This window comes from Lissotriton vulgaris, chromosome 10 (genome assembly GCF_964263255.1).
Source record: "Lissotriton vulgaris chromosome 10, aLisVul1.2, whole genome shotgun sequence".
NCBI classification, from domain to species: Eukaryota; Metazoa; Chordata; class Amphibia; order Caudata; family Salamandridae; genus Lissotriton; species Lissotriton vulgaris.
Window position 1 is genome coordinate 7,410,507 of NC_141698.1, and position 26,096 is coordinate 7,436,602.

Sequence of the window (26,096 nt, forward strand, 5' to 3'; positions counted from 1 at the left end):
CCCCGCCCTGTTTGTTGCAGTACCACATGGCGGTGGTGTTGTCCGTGAACACCTGCACTACACTCCCGTTGACAAAGGGGAGGAACGCTTTCAGTGCCAAACGAATCGCCCGCAGCTCCAGCAGGTTGATATGGAGCCGGGACTCCCCTGGAGACCAGATGCCTCTGATCTCTGCCTCTCCCAAGTGGCCCCCCCAGCCCTGGAGGGACGCGTCCGTCACAACAACGTGCTCCGGTTGGGGAAGGGAGGGGGATCTGCCTCTGACCCTATCGCGGTCCGTAAGCCACCACTGCAGTTGTCTTGCAGTGCCCTCTGAGATCAAGACATGGTCGGACAGGTTGCCCTGATGCTGGGCCCACTGAAACTTCGGGTCCCACTGCAGAGCTTGCATCCGCCACCGGGCGTGATGCACCAGAAGGATGCAGGAAGCCATCAGCCCCAGCAGCCGCAGCGTCAACCTGACCGAAACCCGGGATAACGGCTAAAAAATGGGAATCAAAGCCTGTATATCCTGGACTCGCCGTTCTGGAGGATAGACCTGAAACTGCGCCGAGTCGAGAACCGCTCCGATGAAAAGGAGCTTTTGAGAGGGACACAGGTGTGATTTCGGCACATTGATGGAGAACCCCAGCGCGTGCAGGAGGTCTGCCGTCATCTGAAGGTGGTGGACGACTGTCTGGGGCGAGCCCGCCTTCAACAACCAGTCGTCTAGATAGGGGAAGACTGAAACCCCCAATCTGCGCAGATGAGCTGCGACCACCGCCATCACCTTGGTGAACACCCGTGGGGCGCTGGTAAGGCCGAAGGGGAGCACGATAAACTGAAAATGCTCGAGGCCTACCGTGAACCGCAGGTAACGCCGGTGGGCCGGCAGGACGGGGATGTGAAAATACGCATCCTGCAAGTCCAACGCTACCATCCAGTGTTGCAGGTCTAGAGCAGCCAGAACCTGAACTAAAGTCAACATCTTGAACTTCTCCTTCCGGAGGAAGCCGTTGACGTTCCTTAGATCCAAGATAGGACGTAGGCCCCCTTTGTCCTTCTTGGGTACCAGAAAGTAGTGGGAATAGCAACCACGTCCTACTTCTGGCCCAGGAACGCGCTCGATGGCCCCCTTGGCCAAGAGGGTCGTAACTTCCTCCCTCAGAAGTGCCAAGTGGTCCCCCGACACACGGTGGTTCTGCGGTGGCATGGCTGGAGGAGTAGTCTCGATGGGGAGGGAGTAGCCCCTTTGGACGAGCTGCAGCACCCACCTGTCTGACGTAATTGTGCGCCAGTGGGAGAGGTGATGGCGAACCCTGCCTCCCACCGGTGTCACATGGGCCTGAAAGCTCGGACTAGGAGGATTTAGTGGCAGATGCTGCAGGGGGAGGTGTGGCCTGACCTCGCCGCTGTCCCCGACCGCCACCACGGCCGTTTCCACGGCCGCCACCGCGTTGATAAGTCTGTTGCGGTGCGTGGCTGGCAGCACGTGTGGGACAGCCCATTCCTTGGCCACGAAAGGAGCGAAACAAACCCGTTTGCTGGCGCTGGGTCGAGAGACCTAAGGACTTGGCAGTGACCCTGGAGTCCTTGAAGCGCTCCAGCGCGTGGTCCGCTTTGTCGCCAAACAGGCGACTGCCATCAAACGGCATGTCCATTAAGGCATTCTGGACATCAGCCGAGAAGTTGGCGGATCTCAGCCAGGCGTGGCGACGAATCGCCACCGTCGTGGACATCGCTCTGCCCAGCGAGTCGGTCGTATCAAGACCACACCTGATGGAATATCTTGCTGCGTCTCGGCCTTCTATCATAGCCTTGCCGAGCTTAGCCCGTACCTCCGGGGGGCATTCAGGCAGCAGGTCCGCGACCGTGTCCCACAGAGAGTGGGTGTAACGGCCCAAGAGGCACGCAGTGTTGCAAGACCGCAGTCCCAGACTCAGGGACGAGAAGACCTTTTTGCCATACTGGTCGTACCTCTTCGATTCCCTGTCGGGCGGGGCCGACGGGAATGCGGTCTGGGAGGTGGAGGCCTGGATCACCAGACTCTCAGGGGTGGGGTGGGTGGACAGAAACTTGGGGTCGTCCGCACACGGACGGTGGCGTCTGGCCACGTTCCTATCAACAGGCGAACCTGAAGCGGGCCTGGACCACGTGCCCAAAAGAACGTCCGTTAAGGCCTCGTTAAACGGCAGCAGTGGCTCCTGTGGGCATGACTGCGGTTTGAGGACCTCGGTGAGGATGTTAGTCCTCACGGCCGCGACGGGGAGCTCAAGGTGTAAGGCCTTGGCAGCCCTCATCAACACCACTGAATAGGCAGCCCCCTCCTCCATAGCCACGGTAGGAGGCGAGACAAAGCCAGGGTTGGGGGAGTCATCCAGACCACTGGCGTCACCCAAGTCACCTGTCCAGTCCATGTCATACTGACACTCGCGTGTCAGAGGGTCCTCAGACCCCTCCCACCCCTCTCCGTATTCTACATCCTCACCATACTCTGAGTCAACAATGTAGACCGGCTCCTCAGGGTTCACAGGCCCCATCGGCGTCGAGCCCGGCGTCGATCGACGCCGGTCCGAATCCGGACGCGGAGTCGGACCGGCGTCGATCGACGGGAATGGGGACGGCGCCGCCCGGAGCCGGTGCCGGAGCACCGGCGCCGGCCGGAGCTGGCGCCGGGTAACCGGCGCCGCCCCCGATGGAATCGGCGCCGGAGAGGCCGGTTGACCAGCCGGCGTCGACCCAGAGGGCCCCTGCGGCGCCGGGATCGGAGCCGTCGGCGGCGCCGGGGCACCCGACTGCGTCGAGGCAGGGTCACCCGAACCGCTAGGGCCCCCAGACGGGTTCACAGGGCTCGAAGGCGCCGCGGAACCCGCCGGAGGAGAAAGAGCCCTCATGGCCACGAGGAACGCCTCTATCTCCTCGGGGGACGCGCCTTGCCCAGGGACCGCAGGGTATGGAGCAGGCCGCGTTGGCGACTCACGCGGAGCCGCGTGGGTGGGGCCACCCGAACCCCCGGCTGCCTCGTGCGAGCGTCAAGGGGAGTCGGGGGTACGATGACGACGCCCCGACTTTTTGTGCTTCCTACCTGAGGAACCAGAAGAGTGGTGACGACTCCCGGAGCGCCCGTGACGGCTCCGCGATCGCTCCCTTGACCTCCGGCCGGACCGGGACCGCTCGACGCGGGGGCCGACACCCGGAGCTCGAGCAGCTTGTGGGACCGCTCCCGTCTAGCTTTATTAGTCAAGGCCCGGCAGTCGACGCAGGCGTCCACGTCGTGGTCGGGGCCCAGGCACCGGAGGCAGAGTCGGTGATGATGATCCGTGACCGACATCGTCCGGTCACAGTCGTCACAGTTCTTAAAATGGGGCATCCTACCGCGGCACCGTAGAAGATTCAGAGATCAAAAAGATAAAAAAACTTGGTCAAAGACCGGAGTACTGCTCTTCGGATCTGCGCTAACTGGCGCGGAAAAAAGAAGAACTGACATCAGCGCGCGAAGGCGGCGTCTATATACTCCAGCGACGTCATCACGGCACACGACGCCAACGACGGACGCGGAGCCGCAGGGGACGCCTGCAGACGACGCCTACCGACGCGCAGGGGTACTGCTACGCAAAAGTTTCCGGATCTAGACTGACGCCTGGGGATATTCTAAGGTAAGGAATCTAATACTAACTGGTTTCTTTCAGATAAAAGGAGTTAAGTGGAAATAAGTGAGCCAGCACTTTTAGAAATCGATCAACTGGAGACTTAAAAGAGAAATGGCTGCTCTGGCAGCCGCAAAAAAGCAGACAGAGCAGAAAGGTAACCCCTGAGAGTTCCCAAAGCAGAGCCCTGCTGGGCAAGGGTTTGAATGAATAAAAGGACAGTAGAAAGAAGCAGAAAGCGGATCAATGGACCTTTCTGTACAGTATAACATACAAGTTAATTACCTTCGGTAACAATATATCTGTAAGAAGCATTAGTTAGGGTTAGATTCCGTACCTTAGAATATCCCCAGGTGTCAGACTGGATGAAGGAAGTTTTTTTGTCAGCAGTACCCCTGCGCGTCGGTAGTCTGCGGCTCCGTGTCTGTCGTAGGCGTCGTGATCGCCGGAATGACGAGTTCTTAGACGCCGCCCTCGCGCGCTGACTTCAGTTCTGTACATAGCTTTCCGCGCCAGGAAAGCTGAGCCATGCAAGAAACAAGCACTGGTGCCATGAAACTAGGGCCCAGACAGGGAAATTCCTTAACCCTAGATATCAGTTCGCAGAAGGAGGAGGATGGGTGGGGCGGTAAGGAATCGATCATAACTTTCTTACAGATATATCGTTACCGAAGGTAAGTAACTTGTGCATCTGAAAGAAACACGTTAGTGTTAGATTCCTTACCTTAGAATAGATACCCCAGCAATACCAACCCCGGTGGAGGGTCTGCGAACCAAGATCACACAACAGGAAGTCCTGGAGAACTGAACGGCTAAAGAAGCCGTCGCTCCAGACTTGGGTGTCCAGGCAGTAGTGCTTGGCAAACGTGTGCGGCGAGGCCCACGTAGCTCCTTGACAAGTGGAATGGGCACGCAGCACCACAGAAGGATTCTTTTTTAGCCACGGATTAACAGATCTTAATGCACAAAACGACCCACCAAGAGATGGTTCATTTGTGCACCACCCGTCCTTTCTTAGCACCACGTAGCCAACAAATGGTTGGTCGTCCACCAGGAACGGTCGTGTGCGGTCCAGGTAAAAGGGATGCAGAGACGAAAGAAAGTGGGCAAGGTAATGGTCTGTCCGATGTGAAAGACAGGAACCACCTTGGGTAGAAAAGAAGGAGTCAGAACAACTTTGTCCGGATGGACAGGAAGGAATGGAGGCTTAGAGAAAAGAGGCTGGAGCTCACTCACTCTTCTGGCAAAGGTGATGGCAACCAGGAAAGCAGTCTTTAGAGTCAGAAAACGTAAGGGATAGTTGTGGAGCGGCTCAAAGGGAGCACACATCAGATAGGTTAACACCAGATTCAAGTCCTACTGAGGCATAACAAAGGGAACAGGAGGAAACATGTGAGTAATGCCTTTTTAAGAATCTATTTACAACTGAGGACTTGAAAAGAGAAGGCTGATCTGGAAGCCTCAAGAAGGCTGAAATGGCCGAAAGATAGCCCTTGACAGTGCCCAGCGCAGAGCCCTGCTGGGCCCGGGAAGAAGAAAGAGGAGAACCTCTAAAAGAGGGGCAGACAGGGGATTTAAAGCCTTTGCTGCGCACTATGCCACAAACTTGTTCCACCTGCTGGCGTATACCGATTTTGTGGAGGGCCGCCTGGCTGCCAGAATGACAATACAGACTTCAGAAGGCAAGTCAAATGGCATCAACTGTCGTCGCTCAATCTCCACGCATGTAGATGGAGGCTGGACAGGTTCGGGTGGAGGACCGTCCCCTGCTGCTGCGACAAAGTCCTCCTGAAGAGGCAGTCGAATCGGGGGATCGATTGACATGCTGAGTAGCTCGGGATACCAGTAAATTCGTGCCCAACCCAGAGCCACAAGAATGACTTTAGCCCGGTCGCGCCTGATCTTCAGTACTCTAGCAGAAGTGGTATAGGCGGAAAGGCGTACAACAGACCGCAATTCCACTCGCGACAAAAAGCAGTGACGAGCGAGTGCCGCCTTGGAAATTCCAACGTGCAGAACTGATGACATTGCGCGTTCTCTTCGGTGGCGAATACATATAACCAAGGCTCTCTCCAGTGCTGAAAGAGACCTTGCTCCACGTCAGAGTTCAGACGCCATTTGTGATCCATCAAGCACCGGTGGCTGAGTTAGTCTGCCCTGGTGTTCAGAGAACCTGCTAGGTGTTGAACCACCAAGGTAATGCCTTGATATTCCAGCCACTGCCAGAGGCGCAGAGCCTCCTGACAAAGTGTCCACGACCCCACCCCGTCCTGTTTGTTGCAACACCACCTGGCGGTGGTGTTGTCCGTGAACACCTACACAACACTTCCTCGGACAGAGGGAAGGAATGCCTTCAGTGCAAGTACGATTGTCCAAAGCTCAAAAGGTTGATATGGAGCAGGGACTTCGCTGGAGACAGAGGCCATTGATCTCCGCCTCTCCCAAGTGGCCTCCCCATTCCAGGAGGGACGCATCCTTCACCACTGTGTGCTTCAGTTGGGGAAAGGAGAGGCATCTGTCATTGACCCAATCACGATTCGTGAGCCACCACTGCAATTGTCGTGCAGTGCCCTCCGAGATCTGGACGTGATTGGACAGGTTGCCCTGATGCTGCATCCAGTGGAACTTCAGGTCCCACTGCAGAGCCCCCACATGCCATCTGGCATGTTGCACTAGCAGGATGCCATCAGGCCCAGGAGCCGGAGGGTCATCCTGACAAACCCGGAATAGAAGCTAAAAGATCGGAATCATAGCCTGAATATACTAACTCACTGCTCAGGAAGACAAACATAACATGTGTATTTGTAAAGCGCACGTTCACCACTACGGGTATCTTGGCGCTGAATAACAGATGTTTGTTGTTACCCAACTCAATGGTACTCATTTTATCGACCTCAGATGGATGAAAGGCTGAGTGGACCCGCCGGGATTTGAACCTGTGACCATGAGGTCGAACACAGGCCCCTGTAGTAGACGCATTAGTCCACTGAGCCACCAGACCCGGCAAACCCGAAACTGCTTTGAATCCAGAACAGCTTTGATGAAGGGAAGCTTCTGAGAGTGACTCAGGTGTGACTTTGGCACGTTGATGGAGAACCCCAGCTAATGCAGGTGGTCAGCCATAGTGTGAAGGTGAAAGACAACTGCCTGGGGCGAGCCCGCCTTCAACAACCAGTCATCGAGGTAGGGGAAGACCGACACCCCTGACCTGTGCAGTTGACCTGCGACCACCCCCATCACTTTTGTGAACACCAGAGGGGCGCTAGTAAGGCCGAAGGGGAGCATGGCAAACTGAAAATGATACTGGCCTACAGTAAACCGCAGGTAACGCCAGTGGGCCAGCAGGACGGGGATGTGAAAATAGGTGTCCTGCTAATCCAAAGCTACTATCCAGTCTCCAGGGTCGAGGGCAGCCAAGACATGACCCAGAGTCAACATCTTGAACTTCTCCTTCCGGAAGAAGCGATTGACATTCCTGAGGTTCAAGATTGTGCGCAAGCCCCTCTTGTCCTTCTTGGGGACCAGAAAGTGGTGGGAACAACAACGACCACTTCTGACCCAGGAACGCGCTTGATGGCCCCCTTGGCCAAGAGGGCCGTGACTTCCTGCTGGAGAAGCGCGAAGTGATCCACGAAATGCGGTGGAACTGAGGTGGCATGGCCGGGGGGTAGACTCTAGGAGGAGGGAGTAACCTCTCCGGACAATTGCAGCACCCACCTTTCAGAAGTGACAGAACCCCAATGGGGAAGGTGATGACGAATCCTGCCGCACACTGGCGTGGGGTGCGTCTGGAAGCTCAGATTAGGAAGGCTTCGAGGTGGATGTTGCAGGGGCGGAGGTGGACTGTGTGAGAAGGTGGCCTGATATGCAGTGCTCACTATTCTAGTGAACACTATGTATCAGTCCAGCAACCCTTATTGATGATTGGTTGTAAGTCAACCTTATAGACCAGCTATCCTAGTAGCGTGGATACGAGCAGTCTAAGGCTAAAGACTCGAGAGGGTGTGTTAAGCCAGCTGTTATACCACATATACCCCTTGAACACCAAGTGAAAGGACACCACACAAGTGTTATGAAAATAAACAGTTATTTATTAAAGATCACAACAGCCCTGTACTCTTTATGAGGACAGGGTACTAAGCACAAACCAAAACTCTTACAAAAATACTTAAGTTAGCACAGTATATACAAATGCCCGAGGGGCACGGAAAACCATATACTCTGAAAGTGGAATGCGAAATTACTAGCAGGTAAGTACAGTACTAATAGGCTTTGGAATCGCTAGGACTTGACTGTAGAATCGTTAGATTACTTCTAGGAGGCCTAGGGGACTCGGGTGCAGTGTGTGCACTCTCACGCGAGATGCGGACAAAAGTCTATGGTAGCTAGGAATTAGAAAGTTAGTGTTCTCGGGCGAACCCGACCTGGTAGGGAGAAAACGAAAGTAGATTCTGACCCTTGGATAGTGAGGCTATGCTGGGGCACCGAAATGCCGAAGTTACCTAGCCCAGGGGCTGCAGCTGCATAGGTCTGAAAAGACGTCGGGAATCCTCGTAGACGGACCAGGAGCCGGAAGAAAAGATGCTGGCCGGTGACCAGTGAAGAAAGTTCAGTCGGATCCAAGCCTGGATCTCGAAGATGGATGACACCTGAAAGCAGAGGGGACCAAGTTCGAGACTACTAGCCAGTAGTCAGTGGGCACCAGGAGGGCACCGGATGGTAGCCACCTCGACTAGGTGAGTGGGTGACGCTTGACTCGAAGATCTCACGGACCAGGAGGCGTTGTCGGCGACCAGGATGGAGGATCGAGCTGTCCCACGAAGATGGAAGCTGTCGGCGTCGCTGGACCCAGGATTGGGCAACAAGGCCTTGGCAAATTCAAGCCCACGCGGTGGACCTAAAATGGCGTCTGGAGTGGACCAGGAGGGTCCGGGGTGCCTCTCTTGAAAAAGGAAGCAAGGGCCAGCCTGGAGCAACCAGACCAGCAGAAGAGATGTCGTCGGGCGTCGTTCAGAAGGCCACAAGCCAGCCGGCTAGTAGCCAAACAACGCGGTGCACAGCAAACAGCAGAAGGGCCCCACGCCGATCGTGGAGATGCAGGGAGGCTGATCTTGGGTGCTGGAGCTGCGCAGGGTTGGGGCTTCTCGGACCCCAAAGCACTCACTCGTGGAGGACACGGTGGGCTTGCAGTAAAGATGTCGTGCAGTCTTGGCGATCGTCGGTCCCTCGAGGTCTCGTCGCACTCACGGTTCTCAGCTTAGCTGTAGAGGTGAGTAGAGGTCAGAGGTGCCAGGGAAGCCGGGTCTCGTCGAGCTGGGTCGTCGGATTCGTGAAGAAGGACTTGCAGCAGACCGCAGTGTTCTTTAGGATGGTGCCCGCTTGATGCAGGGTGACTACTCCTTAGCCACAAGGGAGAATCTTGAAGAAGAAATCGTGAAGTCCTTTCGAAGAAAGTGGTATCTTGATTCCAAAGATGATCTAATTTGAACAGGGGGCCCGCTCCTATCTTTATACTAAAAAAAGGGGCTGACCCGGTGACTAGGTCCTGCCTATGGGTGGGACCAGGAGGGGGGTGGTTACACCCCTCTCCCCTGCCGGACTTCCCCAGGCCAGGGGCTGGTGTGCCCCTGGAACTGGTTCTGACTGGCCTATGCGTAGTGAGCACCGGGGTGCCACTCAGCAGTCACCTTCCTGAAAAGCCCTGCCTACCCAGGATACACAAAACCATGTCTGGGACGGTGCTAGCACCGCCCCTGACAGGAAACCCTTTGTCCAGGCTCCCCTCACTGGGAGGACTCCCAGCTGCAGGGGGTCAGACTCGTGTCTGTGGTGGCAGCATCCATTTTGTGGAGCTGAGGCTTCAGTTAACTTTAACCGGGGTTCACAGTTACATACATGTCGTGTCCCTCTAGAAGGGTGGAATGCTAACCCCGTCGCCAGAATTGGCGAGGGGTTAGTATTCCAATTCGTATGACACCTTACTCGACATGTTTTGATAAAGCAATACCAAAGATAGCATTTAACCGCGAGGATTATAATGCACTTAAGAGTATATGGTATGCGATATCATGGAACAGCTATTAGGACTTGATTCCGCAAGCTGCAGACAGGCTCAGCTCATGCCAGAGCACCATCTCACACGATTCCAAGCACTCTGCCTTCAGGATTGTCAAGGCCTGCCATAGGAGTGACTGATAGGAATCTGTGTGTCCATTTTATGGTTAGGTATAGGTATACTACACCTACCGCAAAGGGTGATTACACGACTTTGCCCCAGCTGTCATGCAGCCAGTTGTGTCAAATTTGGGAGGCCAGCCAGGGGTGGCATAATACATGCTGCAGCCCCTGGCAGCCCTGGGTACACCTATGCCCTGAGTTACAGGGTCTGATAAGGTGGCCCAGTACCAATTGGTAGATGCACCTAGGGTACATGAGGTAATTTAGAAAGAGAACAGCCAGGCTGTGGGTCTGATTGGCAGGCCCACAGCCAGAAAGTCGTAAACCAGTGAAACAAAAGCAAAAAATCTGGGTGATCATAGGATTGCAGACCCTACTCTCCTACAGACTGTCCCTCACGCCGGTCCCCGGAGCAGCTATGGGGGCCTCCACGGCCGCACTGAGTTTGGTTCTGGGCAGGCTTTTGACTGAACAAGCAGGGGCAGGGGAGCCTCTTCCATGGCCACTAAAGGAATGAAAAGTAGACGTGGCCGGGCGCGTGGTGTAACGACCCAAATACTTTGCCATAGCCCGAGAGTCCTTAAAACACTCCAGCGCACTGTCGGCCTTATCACCAAACAAGCGAGTGCCATCACAGGGCATGTCCATGAGCGAGCTCTGGACGTCCGGTGAGAGCCCGGTAGATCTCAAGCAGGCTTAGCGACGAAGCGCATCAGTCGTGGAAATCACCCTTCCTGAGGGAGTCCGCGGGGTCTAAGCCACACCAAATGGCGAATTTAGCTGCGTCCTTACCCTCAGCCACAGCCTGGGACAGCACAGCCTGGACCTCTTCAGGACATTGGGGTAACACCTGAGCAACGGTATTCCGCACTGCATGGGAATAGCGGCCCAATAGACATGCGGTGTTTATCGACCGCAGCCCCAAGCTGGACGAGTAGAACAACCGCTTGCTGAACTGCTCCAGCTTGTTAAGAGTCCTTATCCGGCGGAGTCGGGGAAAGGCATTCTGGGATGTCGAAGCTTGAATGACCAGATACTCGGGCGTAGGATGAGTGGTCAAAAAGGCAGGGTCACATAGCCCCGGGCGATGACGCCTGGCGATGTTCTTATCCACAGGGGAACCTGTGGCCGGCCGCAACCAAGTGCCCAGCAAGAAGTCAGTGAGGGAGTCATTAAATGGCCTCAGTGGCTCAGACGAAGCGGACGCCGACTGGAGCACCTCAGTAAGGAGATTAGTCTTTAGGGCCACTGTATGGAGATCAAGGGTAAGGACCTCAGCTGCCCGACGGAGCACCACTGTGTACAAGGCACCTTCCTAGATGGTGGGCGGGTGAGAGGCAAACCCTGGGTCAGAGGAGACATCAAGGCCACCGGCCTCCTCCAAGTCCCCCCCATTCCCGCTCAAAGTCACACTGACGAGCAAGAGGGTCCTAGGACCCTCCTAGTCTTCCTCCACCTCCGCTGCATGTGGCACAGACTGCGGCAGCGGGGCAGGGTCCAGGGATGAAACAAACTGCGTCAAGAACGGAACAGTGTCCCAATTCGGATCCCAGGTGGGGACAAAACCGTACAGGAACCGAGGCAGTGGTGGAATCAAAGGCATCTGTAGGAAGGTGGATATCTGACTATGGTTACCCCCAACTTTTTGCCTGGTGTTTTGCTGGTTTTTCGACTTAGTTGACCTGGGACCCTGCTATTCAGGGCCCCAGGCCCACTGCTCTCTCTGTAAAATGGATTCCATGTACCTTAGGTGCATTTACCAATTGGTACTGGGCCACCTTATCAGTCCCTGTATCCAGGGCATAGGTGTACCCAGGGCCTACCAGGGGCTGCAGCATGTATTATGCCACCCCTGGCTGGCCATCTAAATCTGACACAACTGGCTGCACGACAGCTGGGGCAAGGTGGTGTAAACACCCTTTGCTTTAGATATAGTATTCCTATATCTAACCCTAAAATGGACACATATATTCCTATCAGTCACTCCTATGGCAGGCCTTATCAATCCTGAAGGCAGAGTGCTTGGAATTATGTGAGATGGTGCTCTGGCATGAGCTGAGCCCGTTTGCAGCTTGCGGAACCAAGTCCTAATAGCTGTTCCATGATAACGCGTACCATATACTCTTAAGTGCATCATAATCCTCGCGGTTATTTGCTATCTTTGGTATCGCTTTATCAAAACATGTCGAGTAAGGTGTCATACGAATTGGAATACTAACCCCTCGCCAATTCTGGCGACGGGGTTAGCATTCCACCCTTCCAGAGGGACACGACATGTATGTAACTGAGAACCCCGGTTAAAGCTAACTCGAGCCTCAGCATCACAAAATGGATGCTGCCACCACAGACACAAGTCTGACCACCTGCTGCTGGGAGTCCTTCCAGCGAGGAGAGCTTGGACAAAGGGTTTCCTGTCCGGGGCGGTGCTAGCACCATCCCAGGCAGGGTTTTGTGTATCCCAGGTAGGCAGGGCTGAGAGGAAGGCAATCTGAAGGTTCAGTAACGTAGTCCTAGCGATTCCAAAGCCTATTAGTCCAGTACTTACCTGCTAGTAATTTCGCATTCCACTTTTAGAGTATATGGTTTTCCGTGCCCCTCGGGCATTTGTGTAAATTGTGCAACCTAAAGTATTTTCGTAAGAGTTTTGTTGTGTGCTTAGTACCCTGTCCTCATAAAGAGTACAGGGCTGTTGTGATCTAAATAAATACACTTCATAACACTTGTGTGGTGTCCTCTCACTTGGTGTTCGAGGGGTATATGTGATGGTATAACAGCTGGCTTAACACGCCCTCTAGAGTTTAGCCCGAAGACTGCTCGCATCCACGCTACTAGGATAGCTGGTCTATAAGGTTGACTTACAACCAATCATCAATAAGAGTTGTTTGGACTGATACATAGTGATCACTAGAATAGTGAGCACTGCATATCAGGCCAACTTCTCACAGCATTCACTGAAGCACCGGAGGCAGAGCAGAGGGTGGCAATGGGGCTGGAGCCGACAGCGCGGGACCTTGTGGCGCCGTGGCCGGAGCCGCCGGCCCAACAGGATACTGACACGGGACCTCGGGCCCAAAGGCGCGCGGTGGGAGTCCGTGCCTAAACAGGCGGTCCATAGCAGCAAGAAACTCTTGCACCTGTGCTGGAGTCGCCGATGGAACCGGGTAAAGCGGGTAGGCCGCAGGACCCCCAGGGTCCGTAGGAGGTGCTGTGGCAGAACCCCTGTCCCCCTCTTCTGCATCCAGGGACCGACGGGGGAAAGCGACAACGCTTATTTGACTTCTTTTCGTCTCATCTCTCACCTGAATCCGAGGGTGTAGACTAGGAGCCCGAGGAGCGATGGATGCTCCGTGAGCGCTCTCTAGAAAGGCCCCTGGACCGGGAAAGGCGCTGGGACAAGTGCTGAACCTTAAGCAACTTCTGGCGCCGCTCCCTCAAGGCCTTCGGGCCAGGGCCCGACAGTTCAAACAGGACCGGGAGTCGTGGTCAGGCTCCAGGCAGTAGAGACACATTGTGGGGGTCCGCCACAGACATATTGAGACGGCAGGCCCCACTGGACTTAAAACCAGGCATCCCTACGTGGACCAGAGAAGACCCACAAGAGACAAAAGTCCCAAAAAAGCTAGTCAAAAAGTGACTAAGGTACGTGCTCTAACCGGATCTGCGCTTACTGGCGTGGAAAAAGAAATAACTGACGTCAGCGCGCATGGGTGGCACTTAAGTAGTCAACGTGATGTCATCTAGGCGCTTACGACGCCAGCGACGGACGCGGAGTCGCACAACGCCACCTACTGATTCGCAGGGGTACTGCTAGTGAAAACTTTCCGGATCCAGTCTAAGGCCTGGGGATATTCTAAGGTGAGCAATCTATCACTAACGTGTCTCTTTCAGATGTCTGGGAAATTCAAAGGTAAGGAATCTGCAGCTAGAAGTCTATCAGATACTACCCTCTGATAATCCGAAACTGCTTGCCTACACCACCAAAAAAAAATACATTTGTTAGTATAAATTGTAACCCTGTCATCCAATAAGGGTCGTCTGGACTTTCAATATAGTATACCTTGTTTTGGCATTCAATATAAAAAGGCAGCATCCTACAGTGACCAATACAAATACCACTCTCACCTCCCAAACCAGTCCATTTCAGGAAGGGAGTTTGGATTGTTATACTCTGTACCGTGGGGGATCTTTCCTCTCACCTGCATCTCCTGCGTAGTGAGAACTTCGGGCTGCCCAGCAATCACAACTGTATGTGATTCAGCTTCTCCATCCATTATATCTCCATCTGCCACCTCTGCCTGGGCTACATCCTCTTCATGAACTTCAACTTCACCTACCTCCTCTGCAAAAACAAACAGAACAGTTAAACTAGTACTAGTACTGTGAAGGCTTGTGCCAAATCGATTCCGAAATTGTGGCAAACATGATTTTTGTACCACATTATGTTGGCATCACCTGATCTCTAAATGCAACTGTTCAAATAAGTGCTGTGAAATAAGGCTATTTGTCTCTTTAGCTACTAGATGAACATTGAAGCTGCCAGATATAGCCAAGAAAAAAGTGATACTGTGCCAGTAAATGAAAAAGAATATAATTTACAAGTAACATTAGTTCATCAAGGGCATCTTTACTAAAATCATTAACACTGAAAAGTATTGCCCATGCGCAGGATCCAAGAACCCTATAAAAATATGGGTAATTACCTGTAGGAGTAGTTTTGCAGATTGAAGAATGTTCTGTATTCACATGCTGTGCATTATTCCGCCATCAAGTGGCTGGTTCTGTAACTCTCCTCCTGTATATTAGTCCTTCTCCTTCCTCTTTTTTAGGTCTCGCCTGGCGTTAGCACGCATGCGCTGCCCTTGTCATGCGAGGGCTTCTTGAAATCGATAAGGTTTGGGAAGGGGACTTGAAGCCCCGCCCCCCTCTTCCCATTGGCTTGCGTCATAGCTTAGGCTAAACACTGGCATTCTATTGTTAAGGAGGCTTTTTAGTCCCTCCTTGTTGCCGCCCTATCCACTTTTGGCCACGCCCACCGGGACTGGATCGTTTACTGGCGGCAGTACAGACTCCTTTAATTGATAGCTAAGCACAGTTTTCCCCCTTTGTGTAATGTATTGCAATAACAATCGGCCGCGTTCGTTTGGCCTTCGCTCGCAATGTTGCGATGCTGCCCCCCCAGCCTGTCTCAACCTTTCATGCTCATGTCGGCACCCATTGCCAGACTGCGCGCATCAGTGGCAATAACGAGGGGTAAAGTAACCTGTGCCACTTGTTTTATCACCCACGGAATGTCAACTCGGCAATGAAATGAGACATTTATAGAGCGCATGGCTACCCGTAGGCCTCCCAGCGCTAAGAAGAGAGCGTACAGATAGGAACTGATTATCTGGCTGGGAATAGATGAGTCTTCAACATTTTTCGAAAAGAAAGATGATCTTTTGTCAACCGAATATGTTCTGGACGGTCATTCAATTTCTTGGAGGCAACCTAAGTGAAGCGTCGTCCTCCACTTCTGGCCCTCTTGACTTTTGGTACTATGGCCATGCGTTTACTTCCAGACCGGAGAACTCTTTTAGGACAATATGGGGAGACCCTCTGATGAAGTATTGGTGGACCATTGGAAGTTAGAATCTTGCGCGTAATGCAGAGATTTAAATTGAATTCTCTCAGCAATTGGGAGCCAGTGGAGAGGATTCAACGCTTTCCTCACTGATTCTCTCAGAGGAGTACACAGAAGCATTCTTGCTGCACAATTCTGAACATTCTGAAGAAGGTTTATCGTGTACTGCGGAGCTCCAAGATAAAGCGCATTTGCGTAGTCCAGGCTGACATTATCAACGCCTGGAGAAGCAGCTTCTTCGCATAGAAGGGTAGAAGAGGAAGAATTTTTCTCACCATTCTCATCATTCCAAAGAAGCACCCTGCCACTTTCTTTGCCTTAAGCGTCATGTTAAATTTGTCATCAAGCCAAACACCTAGACTCTTTATATGGTCTTTGGGTGTGGGCAGATTTCCCATTCAGTTGGGCCAGTTGAATGACAGACCAGGATGCCAAGTTTTGCCCACTATCATAAGGTCCGTTTTTTCTCCATTCAATTGTAGGAAGGAACCTTTCATCCAGGCTGAGATTTCCTCAAGGCACCTAGGGAGCTGGTGCACACTATCTCCTGATTGATTAAGGGATACAATTAATTGTGTATCATCGGCATACGTCACTATTTGTATTTTAATTTTTTTATTTATAGAGTTTTATTTGCGCGAACTTGATCCCGAAGGATATCAGAGCGCTTTACAGTACTTTTTATAACAGTTTTGGTACGTCTATGGTTTTGAAAATGGTAGTCTGTATTTTAGAGTGGGTGTACCAAAGGTTATATTAGGGTATGAGGAGGCGCATCAGATTATCACGTGGATAATGTCATCAGTGATGTCATCACCTATGTCATCAGTGACATCAGCAGCGATGTCACTGGCCATGCCATGAACGATGCAACACGTGGCACCACCTGCAGTGCACTGCGGAGGTGTGAGCCAGAGTCAGCTCCAACCAACTATAACTTCCATGAAAACCATGCTTTCCCATTATTTTCCAAGGTTTCTCAAATGCCAACCTCCAACTACAACATCCCTGAAACCTATGGTTCCCTCAGTGAATATATATATATATATATACATACACATACACATACACATATATATATATACACATACACATATATATATATATATATACACATACACATATATATATATATATATATACACATACACATATATATATATATATATATACACATACACATATATATATATATATATACACATACACATATATATATATATATATATACACATACACACATATATATATATACACATACACATATATATATATATATATACACATACACATATATATATATATATACACATACACATATATATATATATATATACACATACACATATATATATATATATATACACATACACATATATATATATATATATATACACATACACACATATATATATATATATACACATACACACATATATATATATATATACACATACACACATATATATATATATACATACACATATATATATATATATACACACATACACACATATATATATATATATACACATACACACATATATATATATATACACATACACATATATATATATATATACACATACACATATATATATATATATATATACACATACACATATATATATATATATATATACACATATATATATATATATATACACATACACATATATATATATATATATATACACATACACATATATATATACACATACACATATATATATATATATATACACATACACATATATATATATACACACACATACACATATATATATACACATACACATATATATATATATATACACATACACATATATATATATATACACATACACATATATATATATATACACATACACATATATATATATATACACATACACATATATATATATATACACATACACATATATATATATATACACATACACATATATATATATATACACATACACATATATATATATATATACACATACACATATATATATATATATATATACACATACACATATATATATATATATATATATACACATACACATATATATATATATATATACACATACACATATATATATATATACACATACACATACACATATATATATATACACATACACATACACATATATATACACATACACATACACATATATATATACACATACACATACACATATATATATATATATATATATATATACACACACACTCACCGAAAAAACCTCAGGGGTGCCACAGTCAGTCAGACAACCCACTCTGCTGTGAGTAGACATAAAGATGTCCACGTACTCATACTTCACATATGCTGGCCTAGATCAATCAACCTTGTTTAACTAGGTGGATTGTAAGTTCAAGGCAGCTTAATTTTACACCTTGGCCCAAATACTTAGGATTTGAGGATTTCCACCAAATAGCATCTTCTCTCAATCTCAAACCTGCATGGCTGTACACTACACTGCTGTTGAAAGAAACAGCGGCAGTATCTCAGACCTTTCTAAGCACCACACCAATAACGCTGGATAAGGAAGTTGAAGCAGAAAGAGAGAACATGCGAGAGTGAGATAAGGAGAGAGAAAAGGCAAGTACAAGAGTGAAGGAGACAGACAAGTGAACAGGAAAGAGACAGGCATGAAAAAGAAAAAGCAAAGGACAGAAAATTGGAGAAAATTAATGTAGTATTGTTATTCATTTCATTGAGAGCATGAGGGATGCACCTATATGTGAACTGAAATTAACTTTATGTAGCATTTATGTAGCACTAACTACCCCGACAAAGCATTGAAGTGCTTTATGGGAAGTAGCGGACCACTCCGGGAGTTAGTGGTTTGTTCTGTATGTATTGGTATGGCGAGCTGCAGGCTACTCTGGGAGTTAGAGGTTAGTTCAGAAGAAATTGGTATGGCGAGTAGCAGGCGACTCCAGGAGTCAGTGGATAGTTCTGTAGTTATTTGTATGGTGACCAGAAGGCTACTTCTTGGAGTTAGTGGCTACTTCAGGAATTAGTTGTTAGTTCAGAAGTTACTGGTAAGGCGAGTAGCAGGCTACTCCAGGAGTTAGTGGTTAGTTCAGTAGTTATTTGTACAGTGAGTTGCAGGCTACTCCGGGAGTTAGTGGTTAGTTCAGTAGTTATTGGTAAGGTGAGTAGCAGGCTTCTCCGGGAGCTAGTGGTTAGTTCAGTAGTTATAGGGATTAGTCTTGTGTGCTCAAGGAAACCTTTCCATGCATTTGCTCCAGTTTTTTCATGGGAAACTATGGGGCAAGAACCATCTCCTCTCACACCCATGCGAGGGGTTATACACATCCGGGGCCAGCTAGAATTCAACTAGCCGGCATTCACTCTCTGCAGCAACAAAAAAATGGGTGCAAAAGTACAATAAGATTCAAAGTTATAGGCACCAGAAGTTGAAAGGATGTCAAAAGTGGGTGCCATCTTTCAAAGGTTGAGGGCCTGGGGCGAAGATGAAGAAAGGGCAGATGAGTGCAAGAAAGGGTAAAAACAGCAAGAATATAGAGCAGACCAAACAGAGTGAAAGTTTGAAGGTGTTAAGTGAAGGAAAAGCTAAGGTAATACAGTATCATGAAAATATTTGCAGTCAAAACAAAGCAATGCAGAAGAGATGAATCAGATAAGGTGAAGAGTGAATCACAGACGAGACAAAACACAGTGAAAGCAGCATTTTCCTATTCACGTGTCTTCCATCTAGAATGTAGTGTTTGTCTGAAACTAGGTTTAATGTCTTATAATGCTCTCCTACTAAGGCAGGGGTTCACAAGATTGGCTGTCAGACAATAATTCAGTGTCACATGCCTTCCCAACCCATGCTACGGCTTAACAACAACTCAACTTAGTGTATGTGGTTGACACACAATTTTACCTCAAATTTTTATTTTGCTTTCATTTTATGGGTTTTAGATGGGAGTTATACAACACTAAATGTGGCAGTACCTGCTAAAAAAGCACTCTTAACACCCAAATAGATTGTTTCTTGTAGCAAGAAAAAACATCACAGCTGTATAGTCAACACAAGTCTTCGAGCCTACACACTATTGTGAAAGAGATTTTTCTCGCAGAGGTAAGCTTATTTGCACAGCAGAGCAATCCGGCAATAACAAAAACTCAAACCTACAACTCTACCCACCTAAAATGTACCCTTGTCATGGATATTCATAGCTAGATGCAAATAAACTGGCTTTGCCTCATTCCTGCCCCATGGACCTACCACTCCTGTTCAGCTGTGAACATCTTTCCGAAGTAGTCCTTCACCAGAACTAACGATAAGTGCTAGCATGGGAGTCATCTTTGATGTGAGCGCACAAAATTCTCCGAAACTCCTCGACAAGCAAGCAACCATTGCTATTGGTTAACCGGAATATGCCATCCTGCCTAGACAATGCCAACAGCCTCTACACTAGAGGGTGTACAAAGTCGCTCTTACACGGATTCTCGGGCAGGGCATAGAGGCGGGTTCTCGCAGCCGACTCAAAACACCGCGTTGTTTTGCCATGCGACAAGATGGACTGCGGGGTAAAGTACGGCCCAATAGAAATCAACGGGATCGCGTTGCAATAGCATGCGAGGTGAAAACACGCGATGTGATGGACTCGGCGATCAAAAACATGCGGGGAAAAAGCGCGCAATGTAAATGTGCGCGCTGTAACGTCATACATCCCATGCGCTGCCCAGGCTCAAACGAAAAATACTGTGGTAGAACAAGATATAGAGCTATTTTTCTACAGTCAGCACAACTGAAACTATGTGGTTATGGAGGACAAAATTATGTTGCAAGACAAAGCCAAATTACGTGGCATTATGTGTCGCACCCCAGGGCAGTATGATTAAATGGTTTTGCTATTCAACACATTAATACTGCCGGAGCAACAGTTTCAACAAATAAGTACGTTTAACACCTGAAAACAGAAACTTGCACCTAAAAGCTGACTAGCTAACCTTTACAAAACGTCTAGCCCAGCGTGGCATCACTTCTCCGGCTTTTTGATCCATGCATGTTGAGCCAAAAAAGGTTTTCTAAAATATGCAAACTATGCAGCAAATAATGTATAATGTGGATAATGCAGTAAATCAATAATAACGAAGAATAACTGTGCTACTGTAGAATTGCATAATCCAGCAGGCCTTAATATACTGAAACTTTTTTCTGCTGCTACATGGAGATGCCCAAGAGACAGCTTAAGTTAGGCTGTCTTTGCAGTGTTTCACTTTATGCTTATTAAAATATTTGCAGCTGCATTATGCACCCTCTTCATGAAACAAATTAGTTGCTGTGATTCTATCTGTTCTGTTTGCACTCTGCTTAAAATTAAGGTTATATCATAATATAGCATATAGGATATAGCTTAATTAATTTCCATTTTAACATCAACCTGGTTTGCTTGTATAAATTGTATCCTTCTGCCTAATTAAGTGACAGACATTGCACTATGACTGCTTAACACCAAGTTATCATGAGAAATACAAAATGTATGTGCATTGTTCAGGTACTTTAATTGTTTATTACTTAGATGCCAATTTACCTGTAGTTTGTTTTAATATTATAAAATAACTTTTACTTTGTTTGAGCTAGAAACACATATCTATTTAAAACCAGCAAATTATTCAGTAGATGGTGGTTTATATGACAGGTGAAAATTGCATGGTTAAGATGAAAAAGCCGCAGCTACAGAATGAAATAATATAAGTGGACCTGCATATACGTCAGTAAAATGGCATATACAAGGTAAGAAAGGGACAGGACAGTGTGCAAATCATTTTCCCAGCAGCTTTGTGGTACCAATAAAAGTGGTGATTGAGTTTAGATTAACTCACACACACCTAGCAATTCACACAGTGCTACTGTGTGTCACAAGTTTAACTTTCTTCACCCGGTCACCTGATGAAGTCAATATCACACGGTGGGAGCTGAAACGCCTCAACAGAGTGGGTTACTGGTCCAGAACATCAGTAGCAGCCACAGAAATCTTTTTGCGCTTTCTTGTTAGAGTGTAAGGGTGCTCTTAGGCAGTGCTCTAAATAAGGCTCCACCTTCCATCTGTAGCCCCACCCCACTCAGTGGCCCCAGTCATTGCTGGTCACATTGTAGTAGACTCAAGGCCCTATCCCCTCCAAGATCCACTCCTTCATGGGCCCTCCTTCTCCGTTTACAAGTTTTTCAATGACAGCCAGTCTGCTCACATGGTACGGCGTACACGGGGGACGATTGCATGGCACATGCCATGCAGGACATGACTCAACTACAGAGGAAGGAAATGGAAAAGGAAGAGACAATATTTACTGTACACTGCTGGGGAAGGCAGGGTTCCGTTTTGCAAAGCAAGCAGTCGTTAACTGATAGGAGTTATTGCTTCATCTTCCCAAAGTATTCCGGTGAGGCGCGCTAGTAACGCAAAGGACCCCTGGCCTCAGGGGTTGATTCTTGTGGCCCATTTACCCGCTGGCATTGTTTTTTTTATTATGGCTCGTTTTGAGAGCCCAGTAAACATAAATCAGTGACCATATTTTTGAAGGCTGATTTAAGTGACTTGAGACATTGTTCCTAAAGAACTTTCTAACAATTTAACTGCAACCATTAAGAAGAAGTGCAACATTTTTATAATGAAGTAATTATCGTGCAACTGCTTGATTTACATTGCTGAAACTAGATAAAGTTATATATTTTTATCAAATATACTTACCTGTGTGGTCTCAGTTTGTGGTGGATTGGGGATTATTGTTGTGTTAAGTGCAAATGTTATCCACATTGCCTCTGTTTAGCCTAGATAATCGCGCCATGCTACCTAGAGGGTGAGCAGGGGTTATCTCAGAGGGTTATTCCTTCACCCCGACTAGAATCAAGGGTCCCTACTTGGTCTAAGGTACTTACCTCTGCCAACTAGAGACCCCCAGTTCTAACATTGGTGGCAGCAGTGGGATGCCAAATGGTTCCACAATTTTTGCCAAGGGGTGCATATGAACGTTGAAAAGAATAGGGCTCAAATAAGAACACTGTGGCACTCCACATTTCAGTTGCATGATCTTAGAAATTGCATCGTCTTCAAAGATCTGAAAAGATCGATCTTCCAGGAAAGATGTTAACCACCTCAGTGCGGTTCCTGTCATCCCCAATTCTGGACATCGGAAATAAGAAGTTGGTGGTTGACAGTATCAAAGGCCGCACTGAGGTCTAGGAGGATTATTGCTTCTGATCCTCCTGCATCCATAATTTTTCTTGCCTACTCAACTACAACCACCAGAACAGTTTTGGTGTCCTGATGGGGTCTAAAACCTGTCTGTGTTAGGTGGAGGCGGTCATTGTCCTCAAGATATGATGACAAGATGGAGTTTATATGTTTCTCAGCCAGTTTTGCTATTTCAGGTAATAGTGACATAGGGCAATAATTTGCCAATATTTCTGGATCAGATCCTTCCTTTTTGAGTGAAGCTCTTACCATGGCTTTTTTCCACTGAGCTGGTACCTTCCCAACTTCCAATGATATATTGATAAGTGCAGCAATAGTGGGGGCTACTTCTATAGATACCTTATGTAGGAAGGTGGATATCAGACTATGGTTACCTCCAACTTTGAGCCTGGTGTTTTGCTGGTTTTTCGACTTAGTTGACCTGGGACCCTGCTATTCAGGGCCCCAGGCCTACTGCTCTTTCTGTAAAATGGATTCCGTGTACCTTAGGTGCATTTACCAATTGGTACTGGGCCACCTTATCAGTCCCTGTATCCAGGGCATAGGTGTACCCAGGGCCTACCAGGGGCTGCAGCATGTATTATGCCACCCCTGGCTGGCCATCTAAATCTGACACAACTGGCTGCACGACAGCTGGGGCAAGGTGGTGTAATCACCCTTTGCTTTAGATATAGTAGTCCTAGATCTAACCCTAAAATGGACACATATATTCCTATCAGTCACTCCTATAGCAGGCCTTATCAATCCTGAAGGCAGAGTGCTTGGAATTATGTGAGATGGTGCTCTGGCATGAGCTGAGCCCGTTTGCAGCCTGCGGAACCAAGTCCTTACAGCTGTTCCATGATAACGCGTACCATATACTCTTAAGTGCATTATAATCCTTGCGGTTATTTGCTATCTTTGGTATCGCTTTATCAAAACATGTCGAGTAAGGTGTCATACGAATTGGAATACTAACCCCTCGCCAATTCTGGCGACGGGGTTAGCATTCCACCCTTCTAGAGGGACACGACATGTATGTAACTGAGAACCCCGGTTAAAGCTAACTCGAGCCTCAGCATCACAAAATGGATGCTGCCACCACAGACACAAGTCTGACCTCCTGCTGCTGGGAGTCCTTCCAGTGAGGAGAGCTTGGACAAAGGGTTTCCTGTCAGGGGCGGTGCTAGCACCATCCCAGACAGGGTTTTGTGTATCCCAGGTAGGCAGGGCTGAGAGGAAGGTGACTGCAAGTGGCACCCCGGTGCTCACTGTGCATATGCCGGCTTGAACCAGTTCCAGGGGCACACCAGCCCCTGAGCTGGGGAAAGTCCGGACAAGGGAGAGGGGTGTAACCACCCCCCTCCTGGTCCCACCCATGGGCAGGACCTAGTCACGTGCTAGCCCTTTTTTGTAGAATAAAGGTAGGAGCAGGCCCCCTTCCCAAATTAGATAATTCTGAATCTTGACTACTTTCCACGAAAGGACTCTTGACTATTTCTGAAGACTCTCCCTTGTGGCTAAGGAGTAGCCACCCTGCACCCGCAGGCACCACCTAAGCATTGTGGTTTGCTGTAAGTCCATCCTCCGGATCAAGACTGCCCAGCTCGACGAGACCCGGATTCCCCGCCATCTCTGACCTCTACCTACATCCTCAGCCCAGCTGAGATTCGTGGGTGTGACGAGACCCGAGGGACCGGCCATCTTCAAAACTGCACGACGCTTAACCAGCACGACCGCCGAGGGATCCTCGAGTGAGTGCTTTGGGGTTTGAGAAGCCCTAACCCTGAGCAGCTCCAGCCTTGAAGTCCAGCCCCCCAGCATCCACGAGATCTGCGTGGGGCCCTTCTGCTCTTTGCTGCTCACCGCGTTGTCCGGTCACTTGCCTGCTGGCTAGTGGCCCTCCTGACGACGCACCACGACGATTACACCGCTGGTCTGGTTGCTCCAGACTGGCCCTTGCTCCCTTCCAAGAGAGGAGCACCCCAGACCCTCCTGGTCCACTCCAGACGCCATCTTGACTCCACCGCGTGGGCTTGACTTTGCCAAGGTTTGTTGCCCCAATCCTAGGTCCAGCATCGCCGACAGCAGACGCCTTCGTGGGACAGCTCGCACCTCCAGCCTGGTCGCCGACAGCGCCTCCTGGTCCGAGGGACAGCAGAGTCCAGCGTCGCCCACTCACCTGGTCGAGGTGACTTCATCCGGTGCCATCCTGGTGCCCAGCTGATCACTGGTTAGTGATTAAGAACTGAGTCCCCTCTGCTTTCAGGTCGTCTCCATCATCGATCCAGGCTTGGATCACTCCGGACATCTTCACTGGTCGCCTGCCAGCAACAACTTCTTTCAGGCTCCATAGACTTCAACGAGGATTCCAGACATCTTTTGAACCCTATGCAGCCGCAGCCCCTGGGCTAGGTAACATGAGCATTTCGGTGCTCCAACGTAGGTTCACCATCTAAGTGTCCAGATCCTTTGTCGTTTTCAGTCTATCTAGTCGGATTCGTCCGATAACAGTAACTTTACGAATACTAGCATCCATAGACTTTGTCCCACATCCCGCGTGAGAGTGCACACACTGCACCCGATTTCCCTAGGCCTCCTGCTCCTAACCTCAGGTTTCAGTAGTGTAGTCCTACCGATCCTGAAGCCTCTGGATCTTGTTACTTACCTGCTAGTATTTCGCATTCCACTTTTAGTGTATATGGTTTTTCGTGCCCCTCGGGAATTTGTGTAAATTGTGCAACTTAAAGTATTTTCTTAAGAGTTTTGTTGTGTGCTTAGCTCCCTGACTCATAAAGAGATCAGGGTAGACTGGTTATAAATAAATATCCTTTTATTTTCATAATAACTTGCGTGGTGTCCTTTCACTTGGTGTTCAAGGGATATATGTGATGGTATAACAGCTGGCTTAACACACCCTCTAGAGTTTAGCCTAAAGACTGCTTTTGTCCACGTTACTAGGATAGCTGGTCTATAAGGTTGACTTACAACCAATCATCAATAAGGGTCGTTTGGTATGATACACAGTGATCACTAGAATAGTGAGCACTATATATCAGGCCAACTTCTCACACCTTATTCAAAATGGTCGGAGGAGCCATATCTATTGGGGAGCCTGATTTTAATTTGTTCAATAGAGATATCAAGCCCTCAGCCTTCAGAGGTGAGAAGGATTCGAGACTAGATTGTGAAGGGTCTCTTATTACTTCTGATTGTTGTTCATTATCCAAACTATCAAATGTTTGAAAAGCTGAGTAGATCACCCCAATTTTTGCATGGAAAAACTCAGCGAGATCATTGCATCTGTCCAGTAAATCCCTTGACTTAACTTTATTAGTAGAAGGAGTAGTAAGAGATCTAAATATTGTAAAGATTTCGAGGTGTTTGAGGCTGATACAATTTTTGCCTCGTAAAATTTCGATTGCGCAGTGCGAATTTCTAATTTATAGAGTTTGATAGCTTCACGGTAGACTTGCTTTTTC

The 26,096-nt window shown here is 48.8% G+C and overlaps 1 protein-coding gene across 2 annotated transcripts in view; it reads right to left on the minus strand.

The window, feature by feature from the left end:
• Positions 1-26,096, minus strand: part of HUWE1 (HECT, UBA and WWE domain containing E3 ubiquitin protein ligase 1) — a 1,800,886-nt gene that overhangs the window by 731,063 nt on the left and 1,043,727 nt on the right. For both annotated transcript variants that reach the window (XM_086940169.1, XM_086940170.1), the window contains one exon: positions 14,000-14,142. In XM_086940169.1, coding sequence (XP_086796295.1) covers positions 14,000-14,142 — 143 coding nt within the window. The remainder of the gene's footprint in view (positions 1-13,999; positions 14,143-26,096) is intronic.